At 36.1% G+C, this 13,087-nt stretch overlaps 1 protein-coding gene and 1 pseudogene across 1 annotated transcript in view; one reads left to right on the top strand and one right to left on the bottom strand.

Moving 5' to 3' along the window:
- Nucleotides 1-5,987, bottom strand: part of ITFG1 (integrin alpha FG-GAP repeat containing 1) — a gene marked incomplete at its 5' end in the record, with an annotated part of 101,875 nt that extends 95,888 nt beyond the window's left edge. The window contains 2 exons of the mRNA XM_017517890.2: nt 3,772-3,880; nt 5,814-5,987. Coding sequence (XP_017373379.2) covers nt 3,772-3,880; nt 5,814-5,987 — 283 coding nt within the window. The remainder of the gene's footprint in view (nt 1-3,771; nt 3,881-5,813) is intronic.
- A 1,000-nt stretch (nt 5,988-6,987) lies between these two features.
- LOC108295611 lies at nt 6,988-9,600 on the top strand (annotated as a pseudogene).
- Nucleotides 9,601-13,087: the final 3,487 nt, after the last annotated feature.

The raw sequence follows: 13,087 nt of genomic DNA, 5'->3' as shown, positions 1-13,087 counted from the left end.
CTTCAGACTTGAGAAAATCGTTCCTTAAATGTACACTGGCTCCAGCTTGGCCAACATGGCAAAACTTTGTCTCTACTAAAAATACAAAAAATTAGCCAGGTATGGCGGCATGTGCCTGTTATCCCAGCCACTCGGGAAGCTGAGGCATGAGAACTGCTTGAACCTGGTAGGCAGAGGGTGCAGTGAGCTGAGATCGCTCCACTGCACTACAACCTGGGCAACACAATGAGACTGTATGTCAAAAAAGTTTACTGAAGTATACTGGCAAAATTCAAATGAAAGAAGGAAAAAGCCTACAGTTATCTCATTAAACAGAAAGAAAACAATATTTTGAAAGAGAATTATTAATTTAAATTTAATGTATATTTTTGAAGCAAATCACACTTATTCTAGGTTGAAGCAAAATGGTGAGTTTTATAGGATTCCATTAAAATAATGAGAGGAAAAACACACTGTTGCTCATCATGTGTTAATTTTTCTCTGCATTTTTGGTGTAAGCATGAGAAATTATGTAAATTAGAGTTTCCAGTCACAGAGAATCCGCAAAAGATGGGTAGACTTGAGAAGCTAAGCTAGGAAAGGGCATTTCAATCTTTTCAAGAAATGAACAATTGACTAGTTGTGTCCCTAATATCAGCAAACAGGTCAAGGTAGAAATCTGACTTTGAATTGGCGTTTCACCTATTTTGGTAGAATGCTTCCTAGAGACACAGATGGGTCGGAGGCATCAACTGTTGCTTAGGTACTAGAGAAGAGGGGAACGTTGTGATTCAAGATAGCCAATCCAGGCCTCAAAAGATAGCTGGCCATTTATTTCACATAAATTTCCTGAACGCCTCCTATGTACCAGGCCCTGTGTTAGGCACCTGACAATCAAAGACAAATAAGACAGATGCTACTCTTAAATTGCTTGGATCATTATAGTATACTAGGAGTAAGAGAGATGCCAATGCCAAGGAGACAAGTAAATAAGCCTAGATTTCAGAGTGCTTGCCAAGTATTCTGAAATGGACGGAGGAAGGCGAGATTAAATGTGATATTTAAATAAATGAAGACTAAAAGTGTGCTGGTCTTTACCAAGAAGGATGATGCTCTTGATCAAAGGTAAAATAATGGATTTGATTTTAATTCTTTTTTTTTGTTTCTGTGTTTTTTTTTTTTTAGACAGAGCCTTGCTCTATAGCTCAGGCTGGAGTGTAGTGGCATGATCTTGGTTTACTGCAACCTCTGCCTCCCAGCCTCTAGCCTCAGCCTCCAGATTTACTAGGACTACAGTTACATGCCACCACACCCAACTAAATTTTGTATTTTTGTAGAGACAGGGATTTCACCATGTTGGCTGGGCTATAACTCCTGACTTCAAGTGATCCACCTGCCTCAGCCTCCCAAAGTGCTGGAGGACTGATTTTCTTTTTTAGATATTTTCATCCTGTAAATATGTGACTTCTGTTTAATTCACCTGGGAACCAAAATCTGTAGCCGTCAAATGGCTATACTGGATTTAGTAATTTATCCCTAAGGAATCAAATCCCAAACTCTTACTCTAACATCTCTTTGTTCCAATTAACTGAGCTTGGTAATTCTAATTACATACACAATTAGGGTCAGCAAAAGTTTTAAGAATTCTTGCCTTGTTATCTAGAGGTGTCCAGTTGAAGAAGGACAGAGATAAGAAAATATACGTCAAACTACAAAATTAATAGCATACCAAATAAACCGTATATTTAAAAATTTTTAGCTTCAACATATCCAAATAGTACTTTCTTGAAAATGGCAAAAGACAGGACATGGATAATAAAAAAGTACAGAAATGATTAGATTCATGTATCAGTATTTTGTGGCTGCAGTAATAAGGAAGATGGGTGGAACTCTTAACTCAAATAAGACTGAATTTGCTGTTTAGAAAGGAAGAATGAATGTTATATCAGTTTCATCTCTCAAAATAAATCTCAACACTAATCTGTTATTCTGTTGCTTTTCTGTATTCAGCTATTTATGCCTATTTCGAAACCATAATAAATATTTCTACGAAGTACATGTGTCATTTTGTTGACAAACAAATCAGTATGGCTCTCCTGGTGTTGGCTATTACAATAGTAATGCAAAAACAGTCACTTTTCAAACACCAGTTCATGACAGAACCCTCAGTAAACTAGGAATAGGGAGAGCCTCTTTAGTATATACAGAGCATCTACCAAAAAAACTCTATAGTTAATATAACATTTAAGTATGAAAGACAAAATGTTATCCCCTTAAGACTGGAAACAAGACAAGTATGTCCACGCTCACCACTTATTCAACATAGTTGATAAAAATTCTAGCCAGCACAAGAAAAATAAAGGCATATGGATTAGAAAGAAAATGATCTCTCTTTGCAGATGACAAAGTTGTCTATGCAGAAAATCCCAAGGAATCTATAAAAAATCCTTCTAGAATCAGCAAGGTCACTGTATACACAGGATCAACACACAAAAATAAATTTCATTTCCATATACTAAAATGTGTGGAAGCAAAACTTAAAAACACAATATTCTCTATAGCCATCTTAAAGAAAATAAAATACTTAAGCATGCACTCAACAAAATGTGTACAGGGTCTTTATGACGAACACAGGTGTCAGGTGGAGGACACTGCTGGCATTGGTTGCAGTGAACAAACAAGTAACACAATGAGAAAAACAGAAGTCACATTTCTCACTGCTGGGAGAGCTATCTACAAAAAGACACAAGATTAGAAGGAACTCTGAAGTGCTCCATTTGGATTGAAAATGAAATTATAGTGATGAATTCATGGTTTTATAGTTAGTATATGCAAATATAAATAGATGTAAATATAGTTACAAATGTGTACATTTGTGTGTGCATATGTGAATCCATACCTGTATTCTCTCTCCTAGCTGTGTCCATTGAGAGAATCTGGAAGAAATGACAACCCAGTAGCAACTAGCACACTGGGCAACCATTTCAGAATGTGGTTTTGAAATACTGTTCTCTACTAAAAGGAACCAAGACTCCTTGGAGAAATGTCTGATTGCAGGCTTGGGGCAAGGGAGATACAAGATGAAAAACAGAATGTCAATTGATGGAAACAGAGAATCACTATCTGACAAATGCAGAAGGTTGATTCAGGCAGTTGTCAATGTACTCTAAGGGTGCTAGGCAAAGGTCTCATAAAGAAAAGGCTATCAATGCAATATCAGAATATTGCCCCCCAAAACACTAATGAATTACAAAGGGAAAAACTGAGTTTAGAGTAGAGAAACTTGGTGATCATCAACGTGACCAGGTGAGCAAGGTTAATGTCATGGTGGTAGGACTGGTTATCATCATGTGCTTCCTGATATGATACACTAAGAAATGCACAGCATCAGTTCTACAATTCTTTGCAGTGGAATTTCTGCAAAGAATTCATTACCTAAGTTGGGTAATGAGGAAACAGTGCTATCTCAAAGAATGCAAAGCCTGGATTCTTTAAAACTGATAAGGACATGAAAAATAGGAAAAGACTGGTCCAGATTGAAGGACTCTGAAAAGATGGGACAATTAAATGCAATAGATATTTCTGGACAGAATCCTGGGCAAGAAAGAAAAAAGATTATTACTGGGACAGCTGGCAAAATCTGAATAGGGTCTATGGATATAGACAGGATGTGCTGTACTGATGTTGAACTGATCTAGAGGGTTGTACGTTGGAGCATGTCCTCGCTCTTTGGAATATGCGGAGTGATGGGGAGAGAGAGAGAACAAAATTAAATGTTAATACTTTACTCACCAATGACTTTAACAAAATAAGCATCTGCTTCAAAGTTATTTTTTAGTGTATGGATGGCAAAATCATTTTTTGTAAATCCTTTACTTAGGATTACAATGTCCAAGATTCCCTGGAAAAAAACAAAGTAAAATGGTAAGAACAAACTATTAGCCCAACTAAAAAAAAAAAAAAAAAAAAACAAAAAAAAAAAAAAAAAAAAAAAAAAAAAAAAAAAAAAAAAAAAAAAAACAAAAGCCCAAAAAAAAAAAAAAAAAAAAAAAAGACCGTTAAAATGCATGGCCTATTGTTTATAAAGTAAATGTAGCCTTATTTATTCATCCTCATGTTTAAAATAAAATCACTATTAAAATATTTGGTATATACGCACAAGTTTCAATAGTAAAATATAAATAAGATGAAAAACATCTGTATTTAGTCTCTGGAGATAATTATTAGCATTTTGGTGTTTCCTTCCAGTCAAATTTTCATGAAGTTTCAAAGGCCCCTGATGTAGACTTGCCAGACCCTTTCCAACCATCAGGGGAGTACCTTTTCATCTGCCCTTGCCACCGCAGCATTTTACCATTTGCTTTCATAAAGGAGGAAGCTTTGCTAATTTTGTGGAAGGAAAAAAAACATGCTCATTTAAATTCATATTCCTCTGATTCTTTTCATGAAGTTGATCATTTATCATATTTCTAAATATGTCAGCAACTTGGGTTTTTGTAGTAAACTATGTTCTATTTTTCCAGAGTGTTTTTGGTGATATCAGTTTGTACGAGCCCTTTTATATTATGAATATTAACTATTTAACTCTTTCATAGAAAATTTATCTCCCAGATTTTGAACAATTTTAAATTTCATTATGGTTTTGATGTACAGAAATTAAAAATGGATTTGTAGTCAATTTTCTTGCTTTGTCCCCTTGTGATATTTCTGCCAATTACTTTTATGCTTGGAATCTGCTAATGAAAAGTAAAATAATGCAAGACTTGATTGCAGGAGAAACAGGGGAAAACAAGGACCTGAATAATTCATATAATTGAGAATAAGCCTCTTATAAAAAACAAAACAAAATAAAATCCAAAATGGGGTAAATGGAGACATAAATGTCCTATTGGGCATTGAACTTTTAAAAATAAATTATCTTACAAGGGTATACTGTGATACATCAATTCTGGAATTTAACACTGCTTTTTTCAGAATTTATTATTTTTCAGAGTGGTAAACTGGAATTTCACTTTAGGAAGGGGAAAACTGGGCCAGGAGTGGTGGCTCACGCCTGTAATCCCAGCACTTTGGGAGGCTGAGGCAGGCAGATCATGAGGTCAGGAGATGGCGACCATCCGGGCTAACATGGTGAAACCTCATCTCTACTAAAAATATAAAAAATTAGCTGGGCGTGGTGGTGGGCGCCTGTAGTCCCAGCTACTTAGGAGGCTGAAGCAGGAGCATCGCCTGAACCCGGGAGGCGGAGGTTGCAGTGAGCCGAGATCACACCACTGCACTCCAGCCTGGCAACAGAAGAAGTCTCTGTCTCAAAAAACAAACAAACAAACAAACAAACAAAACAAAACAAAAATAAATAAAAGAAAAGAAAGAAAGGGGAAAACTTGAAAGCCTTTCACAAGGTAACCTGGCAACCAAAGTCACAGTCACAAGAATCTGTGGAAATAGATGCTACTCTGGTTCACAAAGATAAAAGTGAGCACTAAACTCATTCTTCTGTGATCTTGTGCAGATTCAAGGGTCTGTTGCCTGTTGGCTGTAATTTTGTCTACTGCCGAACATTCAGATTTGCCAGTCTTAGAGCACGCTTTAGTGGTTTAATCCAAATATGCACAAAATGATATAAGAGAGTTTTCACATTTGAGTGTACTGATCAGCTAATGTTGTCAATAGATTTGTTCCATCTGCCATTTAACATTAAAAGGGGCTTTCCTTAATTAACTCATTTGCTTTTGTTATGCTGTCCACATTTTCTGGTCAAATGGAATGAAGTTAAAGTGTAACAAGGTGAACGGCAATTAAACTTCAAACACACAGCACAGCTCTGAACTCACATCTTCGTAAATGTCAAAGAAGGTGGCAACCATGGCATCCCTGATTTGATTTAGGTCTGTCAGCTCCCAGTAGACTTTAAACATTCGATGCGCCTCTTCACAGCTTGCATTATTACAAGGGACGTTCTCCAGTAAAAAGGCCTGCTGGTTGCTGTGTGCCAAAGGAAAGGCATTTCGTTAATATAAATATCAATGCTCTGTGGCATCGGCTCTACAATATTTCCCAGATTCAAAGGAGGTAGTAAATGGTACACAGTGAAATTATATGAAAAAATCTCCACATTTTATTGTTTATAGTACTGTCATTAAAAAATTGTTGGCTATCCCTTTGCAACCTTTGGCAAAATCCTCCGATTTTGTAGGCTAGCTGGTTGCTGGCTTCTCTTCTTTCCTATGGAGTTTCCAAATCCATCCCTTCTTCCTCATTTACTACTCTATAGTCATTGAACCTGAGTTCCTGGACACTGTCATTATTTGTTTAGATGTGTATTACTTTTCAATGCATATCTGCATTTTAACTGTTAAGTCTCATAAACTCAAAGCAATGAATCTGTAACAACAGAATAACTTCTAGGATTCAGATCCTCATTTGTAAGCTGTGTAATAAGAGTACTTACAGCATAGCTTGTTAAGATGAAATGAAACAATGCATGGAAAGTTACTTAGAACAACTCCCCGCATCCAGTTAGTACTCATAGTGTTTATATTATCTTCATATTTACTATGGAGTGCAATACAATGCCATGTAAAAACATTTTCCTTAGATATAGAAATAACTTTGTAAAGTGTGATTTATGTAATAGTTCTAATTTATAGGCATTTTCCCCAAAATAAGTATATTCTTTCACTTTTCTCTATGCATATAGAAAATAATAGATGATAGGGCTTAAATTTTATTACTGTTCAATTTTTCTCTAATAATAATTATTTTTCATTTATTTTTCTTGAGACAGTCTCACTCTGTCACCTAGGCTGGAGTGCAGTGGTCCATCTTGGCTCACTGCAACCTCTGCTTCCTGTGCTCAAGTGATCCTGCCGCCTTAAGCCTCCTGAGTAGCTGGGACTACAGGTGCGTGCCATTATGCCCAGTTAATTTTTGTATTTTTTGTAGAGACAGGGTTTTGCTGTGTTGCCCAGGCTAGTCTCAAACTCCTGAGCTCAAGTGATCTTCCTGTCTTGGCTTCTCAAAGTGCTGGGATTATAGGTCGAGGCACCATGCCTGCCCTCTAGTAATTATTTTAAATAAATCTGTAAATAGAAATTTCTTTTGTTCATACAAAAATATTACTGTGGATCTGGGTGAGTTTGATTATAAGAAAGGAAAATTTCTAAGTGCTTCACACAGAATGGAAACCAATGTACCAAATATTCAATTTGCATGATGTCTAGTAAATATTTGGCTTCAAACTATTTTTCCAGATAAAAAGTTCAAAACAAATAGTTTACCAGAACAATTCTTTAACAAATGAAAAAAATCTCTCAGATCATAATATTTACTTGGAAAACTCTCAGGTGACTTCGTTCAAGACCTATTATAGAAGAGTATTCGTCCACTAGAAAGAATAAATGATTTCTTCGTTGTCTCCTAACAATGAATTTTAAAATTCTAATTTATAAAAAGTTTTCCACATAACTTTCCCATCTCACCCTTTTAGTTAAAGAATTTTTCTAGGTATTTTACAGAGAGGCAGCATGCTTTGTTATTAGAAGATTGTATTAAAACATGAGAACATGTGATAAAAGCAGACTTTCTACAATATTCTATAATCAATGCATCCTTTGGTCAACATTTGAGTGAGCATGTATCCCTATTTCCCTTTGCAAAACTACTGCACATATTTCATTATTGTAAGTCTAGTCACAATTTCAAATATACAACAACCTACAAGAAAAACTCTTTTGCTGTCATGCAATTTAAAATGTTATCCCTTCTTTTGCCCACACTAAACATGGTGCTGGCCAGCTTGTTGGAGAGGCTGCTACTCATAAACCAGTGTAGGTTTTCTGGACTTATAGTTAATGCGGATCTGCTGGATTTGGGTCCAGGGAGTCCCAGTGATGGGCTGAGCCTGGCCATGCCCAGCTGGGAGTCTCAGAAGAGCAGATAATCAAAATGCTTCATGGAACCAACACCCTGGCCTTTAAGTTCTGCCATGGAGTCATAGTTGCAGCCAACTATAGGGCTAAAGTGAGTGCTTACATTGCCTCTAGATGGTTAAGAAGGTGACAGAGATCAACCTCTACCTGAAGCCATCATGGCTAGGGACAAAGTAGATTTTAGCTTCTGAGAATGGCTGTTGCTCAGCAATGTCAAATGTATGAGCTTTCAAATAAGGAATGCATCTCTGTAGCAGCTGCCTCCAAGCTGCTTGCCAACATGTTGCATCAGTACAAAGGCATGGGGCTGTCCATGGGCACCATGATCTGTGGCTAGGATAAGAGAGGCTCTGAACTCTGCTACATGGACACTGAAGGGAATCAGATCTCAGGGGCCACCTTCTCTGTAGGTTCTGGCTCTGTGTATGCTTATGGGGTCATGAATCAGGGCTATTCCTATTACCTAGAAAAGGAGCAGGCCTATGATCTGGCTCACGAAGTGTGCTACCAAGCCACCTGCATAGATGCCTTCTCAGGAGGTGCTGCTAACCTTTACCATGTGCAGGAGGATGGCTGGATCCAAGTTTTCAGTGACAATGCAGCTGATCTTCATGACAAGTATGAAGGATCTACCCCATGAAGGAGAGTGATGTGCCTGTTTGCATTTATTGGGTGACTGTCATTGGTAATATGCATACAGTGCTCCATCTTATCTGTAGTGGAGGGGTCTTCAACTGTATCAGCACTTTTTTTTAAAGCTCTGGAACACTGACATCTGTTACCAGTTGTTAATGAGCTGCTGCAGAGGTACCTATTTTACTTTATTGGATGTTAACATACACTATTCACTACTTGAACTGACTGACTGAATGAATGAATAAATGGATGGATGGATGAATGAATAAAATGTCATTCTTAATTTTTTATATCAGTTGAAATATCTTAGAGCTTACTAGCTACTGTGGTCCTGTATTATGAAACAGGAGGGTTGTAACAGTTCAGTTCTTTAAAATTCTGCTAAGCTCTACAAGTAGAATCCAACAACTTGTCTTTAAAAATAAAATTTGATTTAAGCCTAGGGGAGAAGAACCTTGATCCATTTGGTTTAGAAACCCTTGGGGACAAAGAGTCTTGCTTCTTTTTAGTCAATTTCTCTATGTGTTCTTGGCAATTACAACTAATATATCTTAAAATTTTTAAAACTCAAAATGATCACAAAAGCTATCATAAAATTCAACAGGGAGATTTAAAAAGTCAAAATCCTTCCTTTCCAGGAATAATCAATGTTAATAATTTGGCATGCATCTTTCTAAGCCTTCTTCTAGGCACATATAAATATGTAAATACATATATCCTTAAAAAAAAACCCAATTGGGTTCTGACACATATATTTTTCTATAATATTTTTCTTTCTACTACATTATATAGCATATGCAAGGGGGGATGGGACATAGCTTGACTGAAGACTTTTGATTCCTATATTGAAAACTCCCCCTACAAGAAAGTGTACCAATTTAAGTCTCCATTAGTAGCCTATCAAATTGGCTGTTTCTCCAGTATCATATTTTTCTAGTGGTTATTCCATTATATGGCTAAGCCATCATTCATTTTATTGTTATTGATGGTCAGGTTATGGCCAACTGTTCTCTATTACACACACACACACACACACACACACACACAGAGAGAGAGAGAGGAAGGGAGAGAGAGAGAGGGAGAAATAAAGAAAGAAAGAAAGAAAAAGAAAGAAAGAAAGAAAGAAAGAAAGAAAGGAAGAAAATGTTTTTCTTTGGGAAATTGTACAAGAAATTCCAGATGACAGTAATCTGGTCAAAAGATATGCATATTTTAAATGTCAACGGTTAAAGCTAAATGGCCCTCTGAAAAGGTATACCAATTTATGTTTCCAATAATGTATGAGTGTCTTTTCATATCTTGCCAGTATTAGTAACATTGCTTCTTACTCTTGACAGCTGACGAGCTTAAAAATGACCCTATTCTTCTGATGATGACAGCAGTTCAGTATGACATTTATGTTTGTAAGTAATTCACATTTTTCCTAAGAATTGCCAGTTAAAATTATGTTCTCATTGAGTTTTTGGTCTCTTATTGTTACAGACTTTAGTCAATTATCTGTTAATCTCATATCCTTATTTGTAAGATGGGAGTCATAATAGTCATTACCTTCAAATGGTGTTGTAAGGGTTGAATAAGAAAATACATTGTAAAGTGTTCAGTATAGTGCCTGGTATAGCACAGTACACATTTAATAACTGCTGTTACTATTACTATTATTATTATTATTATTATATACTGCTGTTATTATTACCCTGTTATATTGTAAATGTTTCTTCCCAGACTTTAAAAAAAAATTTGTTTATGGTACCCTTCACTAAAAGGTTTTTAATATTTATGTAGTCATTTATGTCTATATTTTTCTTTATAGCACTATAAGAAATGTTAAAGGAAGTCTATCAGGCAGATGGAAAATGATACCAGATAACACTCTAGATCTACACAAAACAATGGACACTGAAAATGTCAAACATGCAGGCAAACAGAAAAGTTTTTTCTTATTATTTAAATTTATTTAAGGACAATCAGCTGTCTAAACAAAAAACAACATAGTATGGCATTAATAAGGTAGTAGATGCAAAATGTGTGATAAAAATAGCACCAGGATCAGAAGAGGAGAAATAGAAATATACTATCAAAAGGGTCTGAAACTATACGTGAAGTGCAGTAATACTGTTTGAAGATAGATTAGAATAAGTTAAAGGTGTATAAACCCTAAAGTAACCACTAAAATAAAATTTATAATTAATAAGTCAAAAAAAGACAAAATAGAATCATAAAAATACCCAATTAATTTAAATGAAAGCAGAAAGAGGACAAAAACAAGAAAACACGATAGATTTTTAACTACATCAATACTGACATGAAATATAAACGGTATAAACACACAAACTATAAGTCATACATTATCAGATTGGATTAAAAAATGAAGACTCAACTATATACTGCCTGCAAAAAAAACTACCTTCAATATAAAGATAAAAATAGGTAAAGAGGTAAAAGCAATGATAAAAGATAAATCACCCCAAGGAAGGCAAAAAGACAACCCACGAAATGGGAGAACATTTTTGCAAATTATATCTGACAAAGACTCATATCTGGAATATTCAAGAAACTCTCACAATTTAATAATAAAAGACGACCTAATTTAAAAAATGAACTAAGTATCTGAATAGACATTTTTTAAAGAAAGATATACAAAGGACTTCTCATCCAGTAGGAGAGCTATAATTTTTTTGTTTGCTTGTTTTTGTTTTTTATGACAGAGTCTCGCTCTGTTGCCCAGGATGGACTGTAGTGGCATGATCTCAGCTCACTGGAACCTCTGCTTCTCAAATTCAAGTAATTCTTCTGCTTCAGCCTTTGGAGTAGCTGGAATTACAGGCACCTGCCACCATGCCTGGCTAAGTTTTGTACTTTTAGTAGAGACAGGGTTTCATCATGTTGGCCAGGCTGGTCTCGAACTCCTGACTTCAAGTGATCTGCTGGCCTTGGCCTCCCAAAGTGCTGGGATTACAGGCGTGAGCCACCGTGCTCAGCTGAACAGCTGTAATTTTTAGAGATAGATAGATAACTAGTGCTCAAGACAATGTAAAGAAATTGGAAGCTCATATACTGTTGGGAGACATGTAAAATGGTACAGCAGCTTTGAAAAACTATCTAGCAGTTATTAAAGGGTTAAACATAGAGTTAAAATTTGACCCAGGATTTTATTCCTAGACATATTCCAAGGAAAATGAAATATGGAAAAATGTTCATAGTAGTATTATTTATAGGGGCGAAAAGGTGGAAACTATCCAAATATCTATCAACTAATAATGGATAAACAAAATGTGGTCTATCTATGTAATGGCCAAAAAAGGAATGTATTATACTAAGACATGACCGAGCCTTAAAAACATGCTAAGTGAAAGAAGCCAGTCACAAAGGACAACATATAATCGATTTATATGGAATGTTCAGAATAGGCAAATCTATAGTGATGGAAAGAAGATTAGCAGTTAGCTGGGGCTAAGGGAATTGGAGGAAATGGGGAATGACTGCCAATAGGTAAGGGTTTCATTCAGGGTTAATAAAAATGTTCTAAACTTGAAGGTGATGGTTATATAACTCTATGCATATTCTAAAAACCATTGAATTGTATACTTTAAATGGGTGAATTGCATGGCAAGTGATTATATCTCAACAAATTATTACATAGGTTAAAAAAAGATACAGAAAGTTAAGGCAAATAAAAAGAAAGCTGTAATGACTATATTAATAAGAGAGAAGGTCGACTTCAGAACAAAGAATATCACCAGAACAAAGAGAGTCATTTCATATAAAAAAGAATCAGTTTTAGAGAACGTAAGAATCCTAAATGTTTATATACCTAATAACACAACTTCAAAGTACATGAAACAAAAACTGGAGGAACTGTGGAAGAAACAGACAAGTTCACAACTATAGTCACAGATTGAATTATGCCTCTTTTAATAGCTGATAACACTATAAAGATATAAAATCAATGAGGATTAAAAAGACTCAAACAATAATAACCAAATTCACCTGTTTGACATTTACTGACCACAACCCAGCAACACCAGAATATAAAATCTTTTAAGGTAACATGAAATATTTTTCAAGATAGAGCATATTCTGGATCCTGAAACAAGTCTCAATAAATATAAAATAATTTAACTCACACAAAGTATTTTCTCTGATAATAACGGAATGAAATGGGAAAGCAATAACAGTTATATTTGAAAATTAGATCTGAGGATCCAAGATGGCCGTTTAGGAACAGCTCAGGATTGCAGCTCCCAGTGAAAGCGCAGAGGGTGAGTGGACACCGCATTTTTATTGCCCACAGACTAGGAAATTCCCGGGCTGGGGAGCTCCATGGTCACCAGCGCGGCTGTTTCGCCCAGTGCGGTGGTGCCGGCCGGGGCCGCTGCTTTGCCCCGCACGGCTGCTTTGTCGGCGCCCCGGAGCAGCGGTTCTCCGTACGAAATACACCGGTCCGGGTGACCTTTTGGCTGGCGATTGGAGCCACGGGAAGTCGCTCATTCGCCGGTTCAAAAAGGGGACTGAGCAGAGAACCAGGACAGTAGATTCCAGGG

Source organism: Cebus imitator, unplaced genomic scaffold (assembly GCF_001604975.1).
Source record: "Cebus imitator isolate Cc_AM_T3 unplaced genomic scaffold, Cebus_imitator-1.0 Scaffold652, whole genome shotgun sequence".
In the NCBI taxonomy this organism is placed as follows: domain Eukaryota; kingdom Metazoa; phylum Chordata; class Mammalia; order Primates; family Cebidae; genus Cebus; species Cebus imitator.
The sequence above is the reverse complement of the archived record's forward strand: the minus strand, read 5'-3'. Positions and strand labels throughout refer to the sequence as shown.